Source organism: Chelmon rostratus, chromosome 24 (genome assembly GCF_017976325.1).
Source record: "Chelmon rostratus isolate fCheRos1 chromosome 24, fCheRos1.pri, whole genome shotgun sequence".
In the NCBI taxonomy this organism is placed as follows: Eukaryota; Metazoa; Chordata; class Actinopteri; order Chaetodontiformes; family Chaetodontidae; genus Chelmon; species Chelmon rostratus.
Genome location: NC_055681.1, coordinates 5,518,364 through 5,539,934, shown reverse-complemented (window position 1 = coordinate 5,539,934; position 21,571 = coordinate 5,518,364). Strand labels below are relative to the sequence as shown.

General features: G+C 42.2%; 1 protein-coding gene across 1 annotated transcript; it reads left to right on the top strand.

Moving 5' to 3' along the window:
* The first annotated feature begins 571 nt into the window (after positions 1–571).
* LOC121627138 (sodium/potassium-transporting ATPase subunit alpha-1) lies at positions 572–19,471 on the top strand. Its single transcript, XM_041965826.1, has 23 exons — positions 572–737; positions 1,177–1,287; positions 4,948–5,007; positions 6,633–6,734; positions 6,879–6,980; positions 8,718–8,831; positions 9,337–9,471; positions 9,769–9,886; positions 10,290–10,558; positions 10,651–10,959; positions 11,962–12,096; positions 12,397–12,589; positions 12,696–12,871; positions 13,089–13,225; positions 13,777–13,927; positions 14,031–14,199; positions 14,323–14,477; positions 14,647–14,770; positions 14,904–15,049; positions 15,175–15,305; positions 16,008–16,109; positions 17,392–17,483; positions 19,273–19,471. The coding sequence occupies exons 1-23, from the start codon at positions 726–728 to the stop codon at positions 19,299–19,301; spliced, it is 3,072 nt and encodes a 1,023-aa protein (XP_041821760.1). The 5' UTR covers positions 572–725; the 3' UTR covers positions 19,302–19,471.
* Positions 19,472–21,571: the final 2,100 nt, after the last annotated feature.

Below are 21,571 nucleotides of genomic sequence, written 5' to 3'. Positions count from 1 at the left end.
TGCAAAGAAAGCCAGTCAGTTTTGATCAGCTTCTCACTTCTTTCTCATGCAGTCTTTGTTATTCAAATGCATCATACAGCTTTGGGCAACCAGTCTCTTGCAGAACTGGACTTTCACCTTTCCAGCTCTGCCTTTATCTCTACACCTCTCATTCACTATTCCACTATCTTGCCTTGTTTCACATTCATTCCTGTTTGTACTGTAAACTAAGTGCTGTGTGCAGGGATTCACTTGGGTCTCTGTGGAGGTGAAGGCCGTGGGCGTTTGCTAGTCTGAACCACCTATCTGTTGCAAGTAAAGGTCAAAATTAAGCTTAGTGGACAGGATTGAGGAAAGAGAGTAAATGAAGAGTGAAAGAAGGAGAGGGGAAGTGGTGAGAACAAAATACGGAAGTTGAGCAAGATTTACCCCTCCCATTCCTGGAGCACTCCTCCTCCACCCTACTAATCCAACTCCCCTCCCCAACACTACTACTCACCTGTCCAGTTTCACCCCTCTCCAGCTCCCCTCCCCCAAGCTCCTCCTCTCAGGGCAGGTGGGTATAAAGGTATGGTCATGTGAAGCAGCCTATCTTCTCTGCTCTGGAGAGTGTGGAAGACACAGGACGCAACAGGGCTGAGAGAGAGAGAGAGGGTGTGTGTGCGAGAGAGAGAGAGAGGCGGAGTAGGAAAGCTGCAATTTAAAAAGACAATTGGATTGACTGTTCTCAGACTTGCACTGCAACCATGGGGCTGGGAGTAAGTATTGGAACTTTGTCACATGTTCTGGCCTGCTTTCTAAGAGTCTTTAGATTTATGTTAAGATGAGGCTAGTTATGTATTTCAGTTTGGAGCTCAGACCAAGTTTTGGTCACAAGTTATTGGTTAAACCTGGCAGTTGTGAATTGCCTGAAGTACTTTGTACCATGGTTTCGAAATCGACTATGCGAGTGTACAGTTGTCGATATTTTACAGTTTTTGGGAACTCTCCAGACTTAATTTAAAATTAGAGATTTTTATGAGTAATTCACAGTCCCTCTGACAATGATTAACATACGTCTTACAGCGTGTTTGAACAGCAACGTTGACACTACTTTCTGCTCTTACTTGTGCAACAAAAGAGGAACTACAGAGCAGTATTCCCACATGTGCTAAGTCTTATTCAGAGGCTCATTTTGTCTCACTTTCTTCAATCCAGAGAGGCAAAGAGGAGTACAAACTGGCGGCAACCTCAGATGGCAAGGAGAAGAAAAGCAAGAAGGGTAAAGGGGATAAGGATATGGATGATCTGAAGAAAGAAGTTGACCTGGTGAGTACACAAACAAAAGTCAAACCAGTCTCTAAGTACTTGACACGAGCAGTTTCAGTAATGCAGTGCATTCGAAAGTGACTTAGTAAAACACTTTTTAAACTGGTGAAATCCACATGTCCAACTTCTCAACAGCAACAGGCGTGAAACAGAATAACCTTGAACTTTATAACCATGTCCTTCTATACACATTGTTTGCCTCATACTTAATGACAGTCTTGTTCAGGTCATGTTAATACTTGGTCACTGCCATTGGTCACAGAAATGGTTCAGTCAGGACTGGGACAAACCTCTGCTTTGACCTCATGGCTTGTCACATGAGATGTAGCTGTCTGCCCTGTATTTCATAAAGATTGCTACTTACACTGCTGCATGTACTGTCACATGTTATTAAGGGGCTTGCAGCTATACTTAACTTCTAAGTCATGCTCATCTAGATGGGTTTTCACTGCTGAAATCTTAAGTGAGAGGCTCTGTCGACATTATTGTCTTGAGTTTCTCAAAACATACTAAGCAGTCCTTTTCCCACAGCAAGTAAACATATATTGTTCTGCGTCTAGCTTCCTTTCAAACTGGGTAGTTTGATCAGTTGGGTGAGTTTCTTTTTATCTGTAGCCACAATCTCTTTCTTTTTCACCAGTGCACTCAGCTACCCCAGATGCATAGAAATTGGCAGGGTTGTACAGCTGAATGCATGGAGGTTTAGGTGGGTTTGAAATTTCCTGTGTAGAACAGTTCCCCAATTTCCACTGGTGTCAGCTTTTTCTCAGTATGTAGCCGGCTGAGGTCATTTCCCAAGGTCAGTGAGGCACTCTTGCATTAAGTTCACCCCAAACTCTATGAAAAGGGCTGATGCATGATTTCATACCACCGGTGGCATTTCATAGACAGGAATACGTTCATGAAAACATGTTTCATCTGTGACTTAAATTCTTTCTGCTGAGCTTCTGTGCTTGTCCATTAACCACCTTTAAAATGGCTCGTTAAAAGACAAAGCACCTTTCAGCTTCCGTTAGATAGTGTCCTTCACAAGGTCATCAGGCAGATTCAGGCCTCATGTTGATCTCAAAGCATGAAGTAGACATGAGTGAGCCCACCATGTTAAAATGTGCTGCTAATCTTTTGATAATATTATAGCATTTTTCATTTTCTCTCATTTTTATTTGTGATGTGTTTTGTGTAAACTGGTCTTTGACTTCCACAAGGTCATCCAGTCAAGATGTAGATTGATGTGCTATTCCTAAAGAAACTTTTCAAAAACTACCATTACAATAGAATATGAATGTCATGGATTGTTGCCAGTTTTTGTAATTAATTCTGTCATGACTGCATGTTATCTGTCCCTGGTCAATGTCAACCACCGGGTCACAGAGTCCTGCAGGTTATTAGGTAATAAAATTCCCATCTAGGTGACATATTAATGATTATTGTCCCCTATGCGTCTTAACTAGATCTCAAAGTCCTGCTGCCGCTGAAGGACATCTCAGTGCCATAGCAACCGTATCACCATTGGGCCATAATCTCCCCAACTTAGCATGTCATTTACTGCAATTAACCGCAGGCGCTGTCTTTAGTGTGTCTCCCAACGGCTAGAAGTGCGCCATGTTCTCACAAAGGCTTTTAGGTATGGAAAAGAAGTTTCACTTTGGGAGCATAAAATGGGCAACAATTATTTACTGTCATGTTCATGTCATGATCCTCAGGTTTCAGATTTGAACTATGGTTAAAGAATAATAGCATATTGGGCAGTAGTAGAACAGTAGTCAGAGTGTAGGTGAGTCTCAATGGAGCTGACATGTTAATGATTATTGCACCATCATATTATTAACTGAGGCACCAAAGTCCAGCAAAAGAGAATGGAAACTGTTCCCATAGCAACACAAAGCAGGCCGTGATATGATCAAATGTGACAGAGTCCAACATAAAATGCTAAATATAGAATCATGTTCAATTAGACTTCTTAAACTAATTCAGCAGTGTGTGTTTGGCCATCCAGACAGTCATCCAAATATGTGTGTTTATGAGCCTGAGTATCAAAGCTAGTGAAAAAATTTTCTCTGCGGGCTTCAAAAGAACTGCTGACGAACAGTTTGGGGCATGTGATAAAACATTATCCATGGCACATTTGGCTTGGAACACTGCTTGCTTATTATAATGCCAAACGATGGCAGACCAGGCAGAACCGTGCAATTACACCCATTTTCTCCAGCACCGTAAAAGTAAAGGGTCTCACTGCATCCAGTAACTTCACATTTTCTGTCATGTTATCATTATTTGAATGCCTGATTGCACGCAGTGCTTCTATATGTTCCAAGGAGTGGATGATGAAAACTTTAAAAGGTCGAAATAAACTTATATTTATAATAAACAAAGTACTTAAATAATATAATGAGGTACTGTTGCTGAGTGGTGTGAACTGAGGCCTCATTCATTTCCACAGTCATTCATTCATTCAAGATGGGCCAACAGTAGCTGAGAACAAACTGGCCATCTTGTTAATGGAAATTTCAGGGACTGCTTTCACGACAGACCATCAAAATTTATTTATGTTTTATGTTCTAAACAAATAACCACAAAGAGGCCAATGTGAAAAATGTAGCCTCTGCTGTTTTTCCATCTACCCCATGTAATATCTAATACAGGCAGAGTACAATATGACATACTTTCCATGTTTATAATGGTTGACTCATTGCATGTTGTCAGGGTGTAGTGAGTTGTGCAGCTTTAATTTTGTGGAAAAGTAATTACCAAAATGGAAAATTCAGCACCATTTCAATCACAACAAGAATTTCTCACATATGTGAGGTTAGTAAACCACCACAGAAACCAACGTCGGCATCTCGACATGAGATGTTTGGTGCTCTTGCATTTTGTTTAACGATTACAATACTGAGTTGCTTCACGGTGGGAGTCAGGTATGATTGCAGATCATCCAAATCACATTGCAAGAATCTCTATTCATTCACTCGCTGTAGGCGTTATTCAGAAAAACACAGTGTAGGCACATGAATAAGCCAGCTTCTCTTCTTGTTCATTTGCAGATACACTTTTATTTGCATTTTCACCCGCTCCTCCATTTAAAAATAAAGAGATTGTTGGTGCAGGAAACCCTTTTTTTAAAAGAATTCTAGACACTTTGTAATCAAAGTTTACCTGAAAACACTTAAACTGATCAAATCATCCACTAAATTCATTTTGATGAAAAAGATGCTGTGAGTTGAGAGTGGGCTCCACCCTTGTGTGAAAATGTCATGCACATGAGCAATACTCTTGGGCACAAACATCAGTGTATCAGCTGGGTGACATTGATCTAGCAGGATGAACTGTTTGCTCACAACAAACTGACTGTTTGGATGAGTCTGTTCTCAAGTGAGCTCATGATAGCTAAGCCCTTGTGTTTGTAGTTTTCAAAAATCAGCAAACTAGTTTTTCTCGAATGTCTGCTTTGGCTCATCGTAAAATCACATTTTATGGACCACCAGGCATCCTGATCATATGACTGATTTTGTCTTGTCATTTTTTCCCTGTGTCGCTCTGGAGGACATGACAGGACATTTTTTTAATCCTCAAAGGAGATAATAGCTGCGGTTTTAAAATGACAGGGATTTTGGCTTGTTGTGTGCAGTGTCTCTCAATCTCTTTCTCTCTCTCTCTCCAAAGGATGATCACAAGTTAACCTTGGATGAACTTCACAGAAAGTATGGAACCGACCTAACCAGGGTGAGCATGCAGTATTTGTGTGTGTTTGTATTTTAGTGTGTGTGTGTGTGTGTGTGTGTGTGTGTCTGTTTGCCCATCACAGAGATGGGGGAGGTAGGGTTGTTGTACCTGCTGCTGGTGACAATTCCACAGAGGCTGATAAGCCCAGAGGCCAGGGACGATCTCGCAGCATAAACTGATGCCAAAAGCACAAAACTACTCAGAAGACACACTTCACATTTGTAGATATTTTGTCAGTGATTTATCCACAATTTTATGTGTTAGTGTTTTGCAAAGTACTGCAGATCCAGACAATTCTGCAACACATTCTCACTGTCATGTGGGCAAATGATTTTAAAGGCCCAGTTCAACCAAACTACAGATAATATTTTTCTCTTCTACCTATAGCGAGGTCTGGCCGAGCAGATAGTTTTGGTTTTATTCGTCCAGATTTGGAGGTATATATCTTTGAGATCACTGAAATGCCACATAGGTAAGGCTAAATTAGAGAAAAGCTGTGAAAGATAAACATCCTCATCCTTAAAATCATCTTGTGACCTCTCGGATTTGTTGTACAATCTCATGGGCTGTCCCAAACTCCAGGTTGGGAACCACTGCTCTGGATACATCAAAAATACAAGCTGCCAAAAGGTTTCATAGGGACCATTTCCTCAGTAGAAAGTAGTTCTAATACAAAGTGTTCACAAAGTGTCCAGGTTATAGATGAAAAACTGACACATAAAACAAAAACTGTTTTATTTGGCTAAATGCCACTAGAGATGTAGGAGAGAAAATGTTGTGATTTGGCTGAACTGACCCTTTAAAGTTTAAATAAATGTCACATTACACAGAAAAGGAGAAACACAAAGTGTGCTTTCTGTGTTTCAACCATAGTCTTCATCAAGCTGAGGACACACAGAATCCCATTACACAACCAAGCACAACCCCACAAACTGGCTGATTATCTGCTGAAACCTGGTCTGTCCGAGTTTGCCCCATAACAAAGACTTCATTCACATAGGAACACCGGTCATATTGACCCTACCAACAAGAAAAAAATGCTGCTTTTCCTCCTGGCCCTTCTCCAAGGAGACCTTCAGCCACACTTGCCCTTAAGTCCTCTCCATTTTCGTACACTGTAAGAAATTGACCTTGTTGATGCATGCACTCTTCATTGATAAAAGAGATACAACCTGTCTGCTGTTAGCACTCTTTCCAAATCACAAGCATTTATTTACCTCAAGCTAAAAGTCTCATTATGCAGAACTGTGAAAACAGGACGTAGTAATTGTGAGTTGACGTAGATCTTTCTTCCGAAAGATGTGGTTTCTTTTGTTTTTCTTTCAACCTAATCCAGTGGCTCCTGAGGTAATAGCAGTGTACCTGTTTACAAAATAAAACAGTTCAGGAAACATGTCATTCGTCTGTCAGCGTTTCCCTCCGGTAAAAGAAGACAAAGACAAAGCTGTATATGAGCAGGGCAGAAACAGGGACACAGGTTTCCCTGTAATGGGTTTTGTTTACACAGACACAGTTCATCAGGCGAGACAATTGTCTGTAACTCAACCCTGTCTGTTTTTTCAGCCTGCCAGGTTATTGTGTGGAAGCTGGTACAGGATAAACCTTTCTTCTTTGTGTCGCTTTAGGGTCTTTCCAACTCCAGAGCAAAAGAGATCCTGGCCCGAGATGGCCCAAACGCCCTCACACCTCCTCCCACAACACCTGAGTGGGTCAAGTTCTGTAAACAGGTATGGTCACTTTTGGCCTGAAATTCGTGTAATTTTCCATGCAAAATGCAAACCTTTTTTTGCGTATTCAGATTGTAGGAATGCAAACTCACTCATTGTAGGCAGTAAAATCAGTTCTGACTCTCTGTTGTGTCTTCTTTCTAGCTGTTTGGTGGTTTCTCCATGCTGCTGTGGATCGGTGCTATCCTCTGCTTCCTTGCTTACAGTATCCAGGCTGCCTCAGAAGACGAACCAGCCAATGATAACGTAAGGAGGTCTTTCTCATTGTTTGATATATGCAGTGCCTATCATAAGTATTCACCCCCTTTGATGTTTTACCCTTTTATTGCTTTCATAAATCAATCATGGTCAATAAAATTTAGCTTTTTCAACACAAAAATTTATTGGAAAAAACTCTTTAACGTCAAAGTGAAAACAGATTTCTATAAAGTAATGTTAATAAAAGAAAATTATATAAATGAAAATAATAGTTTGCATAATTATTCACCCCCCTTAAGTCAGTATTTAGTAGATGCACCTTTGGCTGCAATCACAGCAGTGAGTCTGTGTGGATAGGTTTCAATCAATCTTGCACATCTGCCCACTGCAATTTTGCTCCATTCTTCTTTGCAAAACTGCTCAAGCTCTGTCAGGTTGCGTGGGTATCTGGCATGAACAGCCATTTTCAAGTCCAGCCACAAATTCTCTATAGGATTGAGGTCTGGGCTTTGACTCGGCCACTCCAGAACATTTACCTGGTTCTTTTTTAACCATTCCTGTGTAGCTTTTGCAGTATGTTTTGGATCATTGTCTTGCTGGAAAATAAATCTTCTCCCAAGTCGTAGTTCTCTTGCAGACTGAAAAAGATTGTCCCCCAGGATTTCAGTGTATTTTGCAGCATTCATTCTGCCCTCTATCTTTACAAGCCTTCCAGGTCCAGTTGCTGAGAAATATCCCCACAGCATAATGCTGCCACCACCATGCTTCACAGTGGGGATGGTGTGTTTTTGGTGATGTGCAGTGTTTGGTTTCCGCCAAATATGACGTCTGGTCTGATGGCCAAAAAGCTCAATTTTGGTCTCATCAGACCAAAGAATCTTCTTCCACTTGACCATGGAGTCCTGCACTTGCTTTTTGGCAAACTCTAGTCGAGATCTAATATGACTTTTCTTCAACAGTGGCTTTCTCATTGCCACTTTCCCATAAAGCTTTGACCGGTAAAGACCCGGGCAGCGGTTGCTACATGCACAGTCTCTCCCACCTCAGCAGCTGAAGCTTGTAACTCCTTCAGAGTAGTTGTAGGGGTCTTGGTGGCTTCTCTCACTAGTCTCCTACTTGCACGGTCACTCAGTTTACGAGGGCGGCCTGATCCAGGCAGATTCACACAAGTGCCATATTCCTTCCATTTCTTGATAATTGACTTCACTGAACTCCGGGGGATGTTCAGTGCCTTGGAAATTTTTTTGTAACCATCCCCTCAATTGTACTTCTCAATAACCCTTTCCCTGAGTTGCTTAGAGTGTTCTTCTGTCTTCATGGTGTAATGTTAGCCAGGAATACTGATCAACCACTCTCTGGACCCTTCAGACACAGGTGTTTTACAACTCAATCACTTGAAACACACCCACACCACTCAGGTGATCTTCATTTCACTAATTGTGAGATTATTGGCAACACTTTGATAGACCTCTATTGAATTAGACCATTAAATAAAAAAGGGGGTGAATAATTATGCAAACAGTTATTTTTATTTATATATTTTTATTTCATTAACATTACTTTATAGAAATCTGTTTTCACTTTGACATTAAAGAGTTTTTTCCAATAAATTTTTGTGTTAAGAGAGCCAAATTTTATTGACCATGATTGATTTATGAAAGCAATAAAAGGGTAAAACATCAAAGGGGGTGAATACTTATGATAGGCACTGTAAGTCTGTTCTGTTAATTAAGAATTCATACCACCAGAGATGAACTGACTAACAGTCTTTTCTCTTCACTGTAGTTGTACCTGGGTGTTGTGCTTTCTGCAGTCGTCATCATCACTGGTTGCTTCTCCTACTACCAAGAGGCCAAGAGCTCCAAGATCATGGACTCCTTCAAGAATCTGGTACCACAGGTGAGCTTCAGATTTTTTATTTTTTATTTTTTTTTTTTATTCACTCTAGTAATCCCAAACTGGGAAATTAGTCTCTGCATTTCACCCATCGCTGATTTACTGAAACACACACATGCACATGCAACATGCAGTGAGACACACAGGAGCAGTGGGCTGCCACATCAGGCGGCCCGGGGAGCATATTGGCACATCAGCCGGCTAAGTTTCTCTGCTAGTCCGGTGGGGGGAATCGAACTGGCAACCCTCCGGTCACAAGCCCCTGTTTTCTTCCTTGAACAGACAACAGTGTGGTTGAAAAGCGCATATCAAATTTGAGACCCAAATAATAAAACACGTTGCACATTGCTCAGGAACAGTATTACCTACTCAGCATTACAACACCGCTGACATTTTTTCCCCCATTTATCATTCAGCGTCTTGCTGCTGGGAATAAAGTCACCTTTTCAGGAAGTGCAATACTTCTTAACATGTCCTGAAAGCATGTGTTTTACCTTTGTTCTTGTAGCAAGCCCTGGTCGTCCGTGACGGTGAGAAGAAGAGCATCAACGCTGAAGAGGTGGTGGCCGGAGATTTGGTGGAGGTGAAGGGTGGAGACAGGATTCCAGCTGATCTGAGAATCATCTCTGCTCACGGCTGCAAAGTACGTACTTCTGCTGAGTATTGGCATTTTTTTAGTGTTGACATTGGTCAAGTACCTATCACCCCAGTAAGTCATGGTTAAAGTTGCTTCTCATCTGATGGGAATTACATTATGTCGACAGATGTGGTTTGTCTTCCTCTGAATCACTTCCTGAAGAGATTTCTGTTTACGAACTGAAAATTAGCCTCAGTTCAAAAGTGTATTCCTCAGTTTGTATGATGTTTAGACCTAAATGTGCCATCTTCATTTTCTGGATACGTTTGGTATTTCATTCCTGCTTTATGTGTTCCCCTTCAGGTGGACAACTCCTCTCTTACTGGTGAATCCGAGCCCCAGACTCGTACACCAGACTTCTCCAATGACAACCCTCTGGAAACCAGGAACATCGTTTTCTTCTCCACCAACTGTGTTGAAGGTAAAGCACTGACACGTATCAGACAACACAGAAATCACATGGTCAGAAGTCATTTGTGTACAGTTTTAAGTAGGTTTGATTTAAGTCCAAGTTAGAAGGAAATTCAACTTGAAAATATCACGTAAGCTATGAAAAGTTACAAGACAATGCAAGTTGATGGTAAAAAAGTAGAAGCTGAAGAAAAGAGAATTTACTAAATTTATCGACACAGTTTAAGATGAGAGGTAAATTAATGGTGATTTTTAAAAAAATACAAAGTGAAATTACAACAAAAGATTAATTTCAAGATCAAATTGGCAACGAAATGAAATGGTTTCATAGGTGAACTTATCTGAAGAAGACTGAATTTTCACATCTGTCATTTGTTTAACTCATCGCTCATAAATTCTCTTGCTCTTCCCAGGTACCGCCAGGGGAATCGTAATCAACACTGGAGACCGGACCGTCATGGGTCGTATCGCCACCCTGGCTTCCAGTCTGGAAGGCGGCAAAACACCCATCGCCATCGAGATCGAGCACTTCATCCACATCATCACCGGTGTGGCCGTCTTCCTGGGTGTTTCTTTCTTCATCCTCTCGCTCATCCTCGGATATGGGTGGCTGGAGGCCGTCATCTTCCTCATCGGTATCATTGTCGCCAACGTGCCAGAAGGTCTCCTGGCAACTGTCACTGTGAGTCCTGGTGTTTCTTCAGTATTAAAGGTCCAGTTATGGATCCCAAAAAAGGTCTAGCTGCTAACTGACCCATGCGCTCCCACCTCTAGGTGTGTCTGACCCTGACTGCTAAGCGTATGGCCAAGAAGAACTGCCTGGTGAAGAACTTGGAAGCTGTCGAGACCCTGGGCTCCACCTCCACCATCTGCTCGGACAAGACCGGCACCCTGACCCAGAACAGGATGACGGTGGCCCACATGTGGTTCGACAACCAGATCCACGAGGCCGACACCACAGAGAACCAGAGCGGGACCTCCTTCGACAGGAGCTCTGCCACCTGGGGTGCCCTGGCCAGAATCGCCGGACTCTGCAACCGCGCCGTCTTCCTGGCTGAGCAGAACAATGTTCCCATCCTGAAGGTGAAAAGCTTATTGCCTGCAATATACTCGTTTGAACTCATCTGGCTACTAAACACTAAACGTTTTGCTCTGGTTCACCCATTCTGATCACCATGAAAGAGTCTAAATAATTAACCAGTCAATGTAGATATCAGTAACGCTGGCTTTTTGGTGTAGCACCATTTCTTAGGCGTGGCTGTAAAGCACAGAGCAGAATCTACCCTCACTGCCTCATGGAATATTTTTCTTCCTGAAAACATTTTGTTGAATTTGATACGATACTCAGATGAATCCTGAGACGCAGCGTGTGAGGTGGCTTGGCAAGGAACTTTTTGGATTAAAAAACTACAAATGCAGCCAAATTGCACTATAAATCGGTATTAAAAGCACTCAACATAATTAAAGACTTTTTCAGAAATACTGTATAGTGGCAACTATAGCAAGATGTGGCTACAGGCACCCATTGATCTATTTCTTAATGAGTACTGGTAAGTTTATTTTTTTTCTCAAACTGCACAGTGGGAGCAGGAGGAAATTTCTTTTCTTTGACAAGCGTTCACAAATATTTCTTTAAAAAATAGTGTTTGAAATGTAGTTGGACATCTGATGGAGTGAATTACTGAAATCTAAGATGGTCCTAATTCATCTGTTTTGTCCACCTGGTCTGCTCTTCTGCACAGAGTTGTAGTTCATAAAACCTTGCAGAACTGGAAAAGTAATATGTAAATCAGAACACAACTCTTTAGGTTGCTCTTGTTTTTCAGACAGATTTCTTATTATGATGTCTTGTGAAAGTCTTTCCAATGTGTCTCCCAGTGGAAATTATTCTCAGTTTGACTTTAATGAGTTGAGTCAGAGGGCTCAGTGCTTTGACTTGATTCTGAATAAATGTAACATTTCTTTATCTGGGTTGTACTAGCTTTCATTCATGTACAATACATTGTCAAAAAATCAGTCCAATGCAATCTCCAGTTTGCCTCAAACCCACTGATTCATCTTTTTGACCTTTGGTTAAATCCACAGAGAGATGTAGCCGGTGACGCCTCAGAAGCTGCCTTGCTGAAGTGTATTGAGCTCTGCTGCGGATCTGTTGGTGGCATGAGAGATAAATACAGCAAAATTTCTGAGATCCCCTTCAACTCCACTAACAAATACCAGGTAATCATCCACTTGGTGTCCTATAGCATTGCAGCTTCTAAAGCTGTTCGTCATGTCGTCTATGCAGGTGAACTGATACAGATTTAAATCCCAAGAGGCTTTGCAAACCCAACATTGTCATACAATACTTGAAGTGGTAATAAAGGGAAATGTTTATTCAGGCCCTCTAGTGGTTGCGTTCACTCATGTCTTCACTGACCAATTTTTGACAAATGAGCATAGGTGAGAATAAAATTAAGATTTAAAGATCCGCCGGCAACTGCAAAACATTTAAAATCCAACCTCCCTCTTGTTCCACAGCTCTCAATCCACAAGAATACAACTCCTGGAGAGACCAAGCACCTGCTGGTGATGAAAGGCGCCCCTGAGAGGATTCTCGACCGCTGCTCCTCAATCATGATCCAGGGCAAAGAGCAGCCTCTGGATGACGAGATGAAAGATGCTTTCCAGAATGCTTACGTTGAGTTGGGAGGTCTTGGAGAAAGAGTGCTGGGTACGACATAGCTCCATTCAACAGCTGCATCCCCGTGTTTTTAACCAGCTGGTGGAGAGAGAGGAATCTGTGAGCTCCTGACAAGCATTTTCCTCTTCTTACTCAGGTTTCTGCCATTTCAACCTACCTGATGACCAGTTCCCAGAGGGCTTTGCTTTTGACACTGAGGAGGTGAACTTCCCCACTGAAAACCTGTGCTTCATTGGCCTCATGTCCATGATTGACCCCCCTCGTGCCGCTGTGCCCGACGCTGTGGGCAAATGCAGGAGCGCTGGAATCAAGGTGAGTAGATGTTTTCTTTTTTTAGGTGGCCATGCAAGATAAGTCAACTTCATGACCAAAGCCACAACCACAACCTTGAAGCTGAAGTTGCTGTCTGTGTCTTAATTTTACATTTTTTGATGATTGGACTTTGCACCTGAAAGTTTAATGCATCATCGTCTTCCAAAACTGTCTCTGTTATTTCTTAAATATCTTTTATCTTTAAATTCTCCGTCAGGTTATCATGGTCACAGGTGACCATCCCATCACAGCCAAGGCTATTGCTAAGGGTGTGGGTATCATCTCTGAAGGCAATGAGACTGTTGAAGACATTGCTGCCCGCCTGAATGTACCAGTCTCAGAGGTCAACCCCAGGTTAGTACACTTACTACGTTTTTCACCCTTGTGGCACTCAATATTGAGAATATCTACATGGAATATCTCCTTCTTGAACGTCTCTTTTTTCTCTGGTAGTTCTTCCTCAGACTTGTACTAATTCAGCAAAATTTAATCAGTGTTGACTAACGAGGGCCTGCAATCTACTCAGCCAAAAAGGCTTTTACCATTAATTCACTGCAGACAAATAAATCTGTGCATGTCTTTGAGCTGGTGGCTTTACTGTTTCTTCATCAGCAAGTTTATTCTGCCACCTTGGACTGCATCCTCATGCAAAAAAAATTGCTGATGTCAAACATTTCACTTTTTGAAAATATTACACTACCCTGTACCATGTGACTGGTAAAATGTTAAAAATGCAGGATAGCTTTTGGCTGATGATGCCATAATTTTTCTTCAAGGCGTGTAAAGGCAGGTGCTCTGTTTTTTAAAGGAATTTCCTGTTTGTACATTCCCCATGATATTTATTTTGGTGTTTCCATGGTTATGCCCTCGCCTCAGTTTTCTTGCTGCTGTGATTTCCTCTCCAGGGATGCCAAGGCCTGTGTTGTCCACGGTGGTGAGCTGAAAGACATGACTTCAGAGCAACTTGACGAAGTGCTGCAACACCACACTGAAATTGTCTTTGCCAGAACCTCCCCTCAGCAGAAACTTATCATCGTGGAAGGTTGCCAGAGACAGGTCAGCAGCGTAGTGAATTTAAGACTTTTTTTGCAGACACAAATGGGGATTAAAAGTTTTTAGAAATGCAAGTCATCTTAAAGCTTTTCTCGTCTCTCTGCAGGGGGCCATCGTGGCTGTAACAGGTGACGGTGTGAACGACTCTCCTGCTCTGAAGAAGGCTGACATTGGCGTCGCCATGGGTATCGCTGGATCTGACGTCTCCAAGCAGGCCGCTGACATGATCCTGCTGGACGACAACTTTGCCTCCATTGTTACTGGAGTGGAAGAAGGTAAGACGCACACCAAGGCTTATACCTGCAAATATGTGGAAATACAGACTGCAAAAAAGCATTACTGTGACTGCTTCGCTCTCACTTTCCTCACAATATTAATTTTAAAAAACACTCTGTCAGGCCGTCTGATCTTTGACAACTTGAAGAAGTCCATCGCCTACACTCTGACCAGTAACATCCCTGAGATCTCACCCTTCCTCCTCTTCATCATCGCCAACATCCCCCTGCCCCTGGGAACTGTCACCATCCTCTGTATTGACCTGGGAACTGACATGGTAAAGATGGGACAATTCATTTCTTTCTTACTGCTGAAAGGTCACGTTTCTGTGCGGTGGTGCAAGTTAACAAAGTCTAGACAATATAGCACACACAGTATTCCTGAGGTATAAATTCCTCTTAAGAGTTTCGCCGTGCTCACTGATTGGTGCTGTGCCCGTCCTCCAGGTCCCCGCCATCTCTCTGGCTTATGAAGCAGCTGAGAGCGACATCATGAAAAGACAGCCCAGAAACCCCAAAACAGACAAACTGGTGAATGAGAGGCTCATCAGCATAGCCTACGGACAGATCGGTAAGTGTTCTGCACTTTCTCAGTGTTGGTGACAGGAATGATTTCCGCTTTTCTAAAACGTGACACTTTTGCATCTTGTGAAATGTGGAGTGTGGAACGCTCTGTCTTAACAACACCGTCCCTTCTTTGTTAGGTATGATGCAGGCCACAGCTGGGTTCTTCACATACTTTGTGATCCTGGCTGAAAATGGTTTCCTCCCCATGGACCTGCTGGGGATCAGAGTGCTGTGGGACAACAAATCTGTAAATGACCTGGAAGATAGCTATGGACAGCAGTGGGTCAGTAATGCTAGCGTTTTTTATAATAATCTGGTCTGTTATTCAACCAGAATGAATGGTATAGTTTTCAAGGATAGAACAAAAGAGGAAAATGTACTTATCTTTCTTCTTTTTCTCTCAACCAGACGTATGAGCGCAGAAAGATTGTAGAGTTCACCTGCCACACAGCCTTTTTTGCCAGCATTGTCATCGTACAGTGGGCAGATCTGATCATCTGTAAGACCAGGAGGAACTCCATCCTGCAACAAGGAATGAAGTATGTACATATAACCCACAGATGTGTTGCTTCCCGGCTGCGACACGGCAACCAGAGGGCCACAGTGTATTTCAGAAGCAGTTCTCCACTCTATGATATGTTGATGGATGCCACATCAAGCTGCACATAGCAAATCAAGCCGAGCAGAAAGTCAAAACAGGACGATGTAGAGAATCCTGTCAGTTTTCAGAATTAAACACCCTGTGCAGACTCCTAATCAGAGATCAAAGTAACACACAAAAAGAAACAATTTCAACAGCTTACACATGGTCGAAACAGAAATATCAAAGTAGGACTGCAACTCATCTGTCCATTGCTTTCTCTGTTACTCGATTAGTTACATGGTCTTTAAAAATGTTCGAAAATGGTGAAAAAGAATGACGATGTTTTGTCCGTGATGCAAAGATTCAGTTAACTGTCCTGGAGAAGTGAAGAAGAACATTTAAGAAGCTGGAATCAGAGAATTTAGAAATGTTATTTCTTCGATTAGCTGATTATTAAAATAGTTGGCGAGTCATTTCACAGTTGAAAGCCAAATCACGCCTGGTGTCTGGTGCCTCCAGTGTGGTATGAAGTGGTTCAGAGGACAGAACAGAACTGCATCGCAGCCAGAATCAAGCCCTAAGAACTTACTGGCAGCTGAAGAAAAGTAACAGATGTGAGTTCAGTTATTGTAACTGTGGTACCTCTTTGCCTCCACAGGAACCGTATCCTCATCTTCGGTCTATTTGAGGAGACAGCTCTCGCTGCTTTCCTGTCATATTGTCCAGGCATGGACGTTGCCCTCAGAATGTTCCCTCTCAAGTGAGTAAAACAGACACACACTCACAGACAGCAATACACCCATGCTATGATTTTTCAGGAATTAAATTGAACTAAAATACTGTGCAGAGATATATGATCTATTAACTGTTATCTCTGATGTATTGATGCCCCCCGGAACACAAGGTTATGCATTATGCACATGACATGGTCTCATTTTCCATGCAAATACTGGGTTTGGTTTCCTGTGCGCAGGGTAATTTATGAGCGCAATATTTGTTCAGTTTATCCCTATTAAAGTGTAATCCGTGAAATCCTTTTTTCTGTTAATTTACTGACATTCTCTGCGCTTCTTGTCAGTCAGTGCAGCCAGTGCTTTGGCATTGTTTTTCCTGGATTCCCTGATGATGATGTTTTAGTCAGAGTTGTTTTGGCTTCATTATATTGTTAAAAAAACGTGGATACGATCTAGTGTCGCTGCTAATTTTCACTTCAGAGGCACAATGAATCTGAAGAGCTGCTGTACTAACAAGATTCTTTGCGCAATCGAGGAGAATAGAAAGCAGTGAGGTCACATGAAGCTCATTAGCTCAGAAGTTTCACATGCAGCTGAAATCTTGTCTTGTTGTGCTCTTAATGTTTTGGGTCCTTCCGAACTCATGCTTCTCCTTTCTTCCTCGCCACCTTTTCAGCAATTCCCAGTGCTTCTGTGCCCTCTCCTCTTTTTCGCTCGGCTTCTCCTCCTCCCTGTCTGAGTGTCTCTCCTCCCAGTTTTTGTCTTCCTGTCCCTATTTCTGCTTTCTGAGTTTGCTTTGTTCTCTCCTTTTTATGTCTGCCTTTACCTCTGAGGTTCTCTCTCTCGCAGTTTATATTCAGATATGACATGGTAAGGTTCTCATTGCTGGAGAAATTATATGCAGCATTTACAGCAAATAATGAGTGAATTCAGCTTAAAACTTTGGGCTTTTTCGATTGCTGGAAAGTGGTCATGCATTTGAAACCATGCTGCAACACTCCCAGCTAAAAAGTCGCAGTACAGGAGGTAAAGAGACTAGTGGGCATCATTTAATTTAATTTGCATGCATTATGGGGCTTTTCAACAGTGTCATTACTGTCTGCAGAGAGGACTTTCAACAGAATGCGTCATCAGCCTTAATGTTCTCTTTTCATGTGCTCTTTGAGAACCTTCAACCAGCCGTAATGCTATAAAACTCTCTGTACTGATATTACTTATTAACTTTACCTCTTCAACAGCCTGCAAAGAGCGCTCTTTTCTCTTTTGTCACTTTCCAGTCGTGACTAAGTTTCTTTGTCCGTACTTTAGGCCATGTTGGTGGTTCTGTGCCTTCCCCTACTCCCTCCTCATCTTCCTGTATGATGAAGCCAGAAGATACATCCTCCGACGCAACCCAGGCGGTAAGATCTGTACTGGCTCTTCTTTTTGCTTTCTGAGGCAGTTGAAGCTTTTGTGTCAAACATTTTTGCCTCTGTTCTTTGTATTTGGAGGTGGATGTAGGGGGATGAGGAGGACAGGATTATCTCATTCTGGCCAAATCATATTCAGAAATAAAAGTTCTGTCACGTCAAATGATATTTTAATGTTTCTCCCAGATTGTTTCAAAGAAAGTGAAGGATTAAGGGTCCTTTTCCGGCCTAAGAAAATTCTATGGCTTCATAAAATACATAAGCAATTTAGAAACCCATAGGATTAGCTGAAAAATGCATCATCACAAAGTGAAAAGTGGACTTTTTGGAGATGCATTGCTATGGTAGGACAGCAACAGTAAATTCATTAAGCACTGGTTAACACTTAATCAGTGTTGACATGACACCAGGAGTTTTACATTAATGACGATATTTGAATGTAAGTTGAATTTCAAAGTTGGGCAAGAAGCTGATGAATAAAACAAAACTTTATTGGTTTTCACAAAATCTCATTGAAGTGTATCATTTTTGAGAGATTCTGCTAACTTACCACTGACTAAAAACATGACCATCTCTGTGATTCTGTCCTTCTCCTGAAGATGAAACTTTGGTAGTTATGGCTAATATGCTAACTACTGATGTAATTTCAGACATGATGTACAGTAGGATGCTAACACAGAGAGCAAAGGCAGCTAGTGAACAATATGTGTGTTCAGCATGAGCTGTGTGTGTGCCCCGTGTCTATTTTTGTGTGTGTGCATGTGTCCGTTATCCCTGTCACAACTGTGTCTCCACACAGACCAGTGAACTGTGGCAGATGGCAGGGCCCAGTGGGATTTGAACCCTCAACCCTGCCATTGTTAATGCCTCGTTCCACCCACAGAGCTGAGCAGAACCTGTATGCAGGCCTGGCTGTGATGCAGCTGTGTGTATGTGTGTCTGTGTGTCTGCTACATCTGAGCCCCACAGCACAGATCAGTGAACATCCCATTGCCCATCCATGGTGAATAATGTGTTACAATCAGACAGAAACGACAACTGACACGTTCAAACAGCAATGAATGAATAAAGGCAAATGACCAAAAATTATTCGAACAAAATCTTTTTTGATTCTGTGATAGATTTTGTGCCCAAAGCTAGCTTTGTTATTTTTAAACCAGGGCTGACTAAAGGTTCACAGTTTCACTCAAAGTGGGAGCAATGATTCCAGCCCAGTGGGTTTTAGCCTGCCGTGAAACGTATTCACAGTGTTTCAGGCCTTAAATGAAATGTAGCTGTGGGCTTAGTGGTGCAGATCATGCTAAACTACATAATTCAAGCATCCACACCTTGATGTGCATGAATCTAATGATTCGACCCAAACCACGGTTCCCTCTGCTGTTTGAGCTACAGGGCCAGGTCAGAGTCAGCTTCCCCTTTCAGTCGTGGTCTGAAGGGTGATATCATCATCTCGTGAGCAACTGTGAGACAAAAATGCCACAACCTCCATGTCCCTGCAGGCCAGATCTCTTAAGGCATCATCAGGAAAGTCAGAGCGGCGTTGGCTCTAAATTCATGGACTTGTTTTGCTCGCACTTCCCAGTCCGGTCTTTTTTCTTTGAATCACTGTCATGAGGGATGACATCATCCTGTAGCCTGAGTTAAAGGTGTCAGCCAAGTCCGCCGTCCTATCATATCCCTTATTTTGATTGGTCAGTGGAAGAGGGACAATTTAGACCCCAAATATCAGGCGAAACATCCCAAAAAACTTGTCCCTAATTCTGTCTCCTTTGGTTTCTAGGTTGGGTGGAGCAGGAAACATACTACTGAGTCCACACGGCACAGTCATGGAGGGTGAAGTCAGTGTTTCATCGTTATTTACTGCCATGTTACATATTTGCCTGAGATGTTAGACAGCCTCCAAAAACACAAAGCATGGATAAGTTAAGAATATCATGATGTATATGTCATTCACAATAAAACATGTCCGTACCATTGTACATGAAGGCTGCTTGGATGTTCATTTCTTTCTTTTCTCTGGCATGGGAAGGATAAAAGCAGCATTTCAGGCATTGGATGCAGGATGTTGTTTCAAGGTTCAGTAGGTATGTACCAGTGAGTCAGGTCCAGTGACCCATGCAGAGGGATTATCCACCTCAACAGTTCCTAAACTTCAGTTCTGGGGTCAGATACAAAGAGTCTTGAATTTAAAATAAGATTATGACAAAGAGAGGGAGAATTATCACACTTTGCAAAGTGAATTAGATGCCTTTGGATGTTTTTAAAAAGAAGAAGTGAGTTAACTGTTGTGTATTAGTCACAGTCATTCTCCTTTAAAAACTTTGCATTTCTTGAAACAAAAAATGAAATCTAATTTAAGCATTAGATTTGCTTTGTGTACGTCTGACCAATGTGTTCTTTTGACTAGAGTAAATAACTGATCTTCACAATCAGAATCAGCCAGTATTCCACTGACTGACTGATTAATTAATACACTAATCGTGTCAGTGCTATCTGGCACACTGGATTTTACCTTTTTTAATCTTTATTTTCCCAGGTTTTTATCTTTACCTAACAGATATTAAGAAAAAGCATGTCAGAGCAATGTGTGTCTGTGTGCACGCGTGTGTGTGAGTGTGCGCGTGCATGTGTCCATTATCTCAAGGGCCAGTCTGCCACAGTGGTGTTTGCAATGGATTGCTCTGTTGACTGCTAATGCAAAGAGGCCCTCAGTGAAATTTAACTGAGGCCACTCTAGTGCTATCTACTCTGTGTTTACCCTGGTCATTATGAACGCCCCTTTCTCCCTCTGCCCGTTCACAGTATGGTCACACCAGCCTGATCCTTGATGGCCTGCTTCACACACGCTCAGGAAACACTTGTAGAATATTGCCAAAAGCGATGGATTGTCACGAGTGAAAACAGTGCAAGCCAGTTCATGTTGAATTGTTTAATCAGGTTATTTTCCCTCCTTCTTCTCAGGTGATATCTTTTGCTGCAGAGGGTGCTGCTAGTGTCAGACAGACGGCGAGAGTGCAGACAAAAGGATGGAGGGATGTGGAGAAAATAAGGAGAAAGAGAGAATGAGGTTGACGGCTTGTGAGGAAAGTGAGTCGATGCGACAAAGAGGAAGGAAGAGTAGGAGCAAGAGAGCGACAGATATGGGCAATTTATAGCACATTTTCAAGACGTGTAATTTATCATCTTATTATGCTTGGCAGCATAAACTGTTGTCTTTTTGCTGCTTCGTTGAGATTTTTCTGACGAACTGCCGATAAAGCATTTCAGTACAGATGAACTGAAAGAGAGAAAGAGGCGGCAGACAGACACTAACATTATCATGCCTTCAACCTTCGTTCAAAAGCAGGGCCCCTGAACGTGCCTGTTGCTATGGCAACTCGTTTGAGAGCCCTCTCTCTCTTTCCTCTCTCTCTCTCTCTCTCTCTCTCTCTCTCTCTTCAACATCTAAATAAAATCTAGGCTATTTATAGAGCAACACTGGCAACACGCAAGCTTCACTGATCACACATGCATGGATGTGAGTGCACTCACCAAAGCAAAATACAGTAAATAGAGTCTTCATATTTTATCTATCTACACATGCACATGTATGAGCGTATGCACACACATGCCCCCACAGTGCCAGGGCTTGCTGCTGTGTGTCCATCTGTGATTTAAATCCACTTGTGGTTCTGTTTGTTTACTCGTGTTCTTGTTCATGATTTTTTTTTAGATTTTGTGATTTTCAGAAAGGGGTTAGATAGAAGAAGGGATTGCTGGCTTTCAACCACGGAGCATGTGTGTGTTTGTGAGAGCTGAAGCGCTCGCTGAAGCCTCGCGGTGAAATCTTCCCGTCGCTGTTTGATCTATCTCAGGTTTATCTTGTCAGTTGATGGAGAGAGAGTGCTCTCCAGACCATCTGATAAGGTCGATTAAAATACAGACAGACAGACAGTGAGTGACACAGTCTACATATCAGGATACAATAGCACTCCAATGGCGGGCTCATCCTGCCTGCCCCGGGTCTACTTCATGGTTGAAGAGGTTACTTGCAAAATATAATCTATCACAGCCTGCTGATAATGCTGGTGAAAGCTGCA